Here is a 2,500-nt window from a genome sequence, read left to right on the forward strand (position 1 = left end):
GTTTCCAAGCAACCGGCGCTGATAAGATAAACATATTATACCCAAGACAGAAGTTAGAGCTACAAAACAATTACAGATTTATATTAAAGCTAATGAACTCTAGTAACCTTTCTTGTAAAAAATAATAATGATAATAATAATAATAAGAAGAAGAAGAAGTTATTCTGAAACATTCCTGAGCAGCAGCTTCCCACGTTGTAGAAATCCTGATAAATCTGTTCACTTCTCTTTAAAACTCCCCTGCCGCTCTGCGTGTGTGTGTGTGTGTGTGTGTGTGTGTGTGTGTGTGTGTGTGTGTGTGTGTGTGTTATCCCTGGCTGTGTCTCAAATCACACACTATGACCTTATACTTAAAAGCATTTTGCTAAGCTAGACCATCCAGTTTGCCAGTTTGTAAAATTCAAACGCTAACGGAAACAATGTGCTGCTGAATCCCGGACTCTGATTGGTCCGGAGGTGTTGATTAGTTTTCTCGAACAGCGGCTCTGGTAGTAGCGCAGGTTTATATTAACGCACTCGTTCTGATACATCATCGTTTCTATAGCAACGGCTCGTTCACAGGGACGAGTACGGCGGAGACTCCGTATAAAACGGATTAAAATAAGTGTTGCTGTGGTGAAGGATCGGGATGGTAACAGTGTATATCTTCCTATAACAGCACCACACACACACACACACACACACACACACACACACACACACACACACACAGAGTGTTTTATTCTTTACAGATTGACTTTAAATGTTCTGACCTGGTTTGCTCCAGTGGAGGACATGCCGGCGGTACGGGGGTTTTATGAGACTCCAGTTTATCGATAATGAGATGACGGAGGCTTGGGACATCACGGGAGAAGCCTGTACACACACACACACACACACACACACACACACACACACACGCAGATCAGTGTTTACAAAAACTCCATTAACTTTATGTCTGTAAATATATACTGATATACAGAAATAAATTCATACCTCTGATATCTTCACCTGTAGAGTCGTTACTGGAGAATGCTGGGAAAAACTGAGAGAGAGAGAGAGAGAGAGAGAGAGAGAGAGAGAGAGCTGTGTTAGACAGGTAGAATCCCCCTGTTAACTAAGATTCAGTGAGTTAAGTGCGACAGTATTGTCAGTATTGACGTGAGGAAAGTTGCTGGTCTTCAGAGTCGGGTTACGCAGCTGTCTAAGTGGATTTTCTGAGCTTCACATTCAGATTAATAAATCGCCGGCGTGTAGGCCACACCTCCGAGCTCACCAGATTTTTGAGTAGAAGCGTCCGAGACAGAGTTTTTCAATACCGTCTACACCACCGCCTTTAAACACACACACTCGCCTTTATACCTGAAAAAACCCGGGATAGAAAATACGGACCGAAGAAGGAAACAGCGTTTTTCCCCCTTTGCTGTCAACTGTAACTGTTTAAAAAGAAAAAACCCGAATATGATGACTTATTAACTGAGAAGATGCTGAGCATGAAGAAATAAATATAACCGGAGACTGTGGTGAGGCCAGATAATTGAACGGCGGGTGGGCAAGGGTAATACAGGGTGGGCAAGGGTAATACAGGGTGGGCCTGGGTAATACAGGGTGGGCCTGGGTAATACAGGGTGGGCAAGGGTAATACAGGGTGGGCCTGAGTAACACAGGGTGGGCAAGGGTAATACAGGGTGGGCCTGAGTAATACAGGGTGGGCCTGAGTAATACAGGGTGGGCCTGGGTAATACAGGGTGGGCCTGAGTAACACAGGGTGGGCAAGGGTAATACAGGGTGGGCCTGGGTAATACAGGGTGGGCCTGGGTAATACAGGGTGGGCCTGGGTAATACAGGGTGGGCCTGGGTAACACAGGGTGGGCAAGGGTAATACAGGGTGGGCCTGGGTAATACAGGGTGGGCAAGGGTTCGAAAAGAAAACTCAAGCAGCAGCGGTCGCTCAGAAGAACGTAAAGAAACCCAGAAGAGTACAGAGTTCCACCGGCTTTCAACAACACTTTAACACTGGCCTACATCACGCAGTTGTGCAGTGAAGGAAGTAATAACGACAGAGATGAACACAGACCACAACAGGAAGTGAGTAAACATGCAGACTCGTTGTCGTGACAGTCCACTGGATTCATCTTTAACTGTGCTGGCATTTATTTTAATAATTGTCTTGGAGGATTTGAAGAGAAGAAATGGTCAGAATGACCAGCTGCCTCATCACCGTCCTGATAAACAGGAAACCAGGCCTAATGTACTTCCTGTGATTAAAGATAACACGGAGAAGACTGCAGTGTAATGTAATCCCCTGGCTATAACCAAGAGCTACAAGAGTGCTTTTTTGGGTGGGCCAGGCCTCCTAATGCCCCCCTAACCCCCTTTTATTTTATTTTGGATATCGTGCTCTAACAGTTACTCATGCGCAACTTACTCATGAAATCGTAATGTGTGTGTGTGTGTGTGTGTGTGTGTGTGTGTGAGAGAGAGATGTAGATTTTATCATGTTTTTTTTCAGAATCTTGTT

The 2,500-nt window shown here is 45.0% G+C and overlaps 1 protein-coding gene across 1 annotated transcript in view; it reads right to left on the reverse strand.

Moving 5' to 3' along the window:
* Positions 1 to 2,500, reverse strand: part of qsox1 (quiescin Q6 sulfhydryl oxidase 1) — a 21,877-nt gene that overhangs the window by 13,879 nt on the left and 5,498 nt on the right. The window contains 2 exon segments of the mRNA XM_053625951.1: positions 753 to 855; positions 976 to 1,024. Of these exon segments, the coding sequence (XP_053481926.1) occupies positions 753 to 855; positions 976 to 1,024 (152 nt within the window).

Source organism: Ictalurus furcatus, chromosome 5 (genome assembly GCF_023375685.1).
Source record: "Ictalurus furcatus strain D&B chromosome 5, Billie_1.0, whole genome shotgun sequence".
Taxonomy (NCBI): Eukaryota; Metazoa; Chordata; class Actinopteri; order Siluriformes; family Ictaluridae; genus Ictalurus; species Ictalurus furcatus.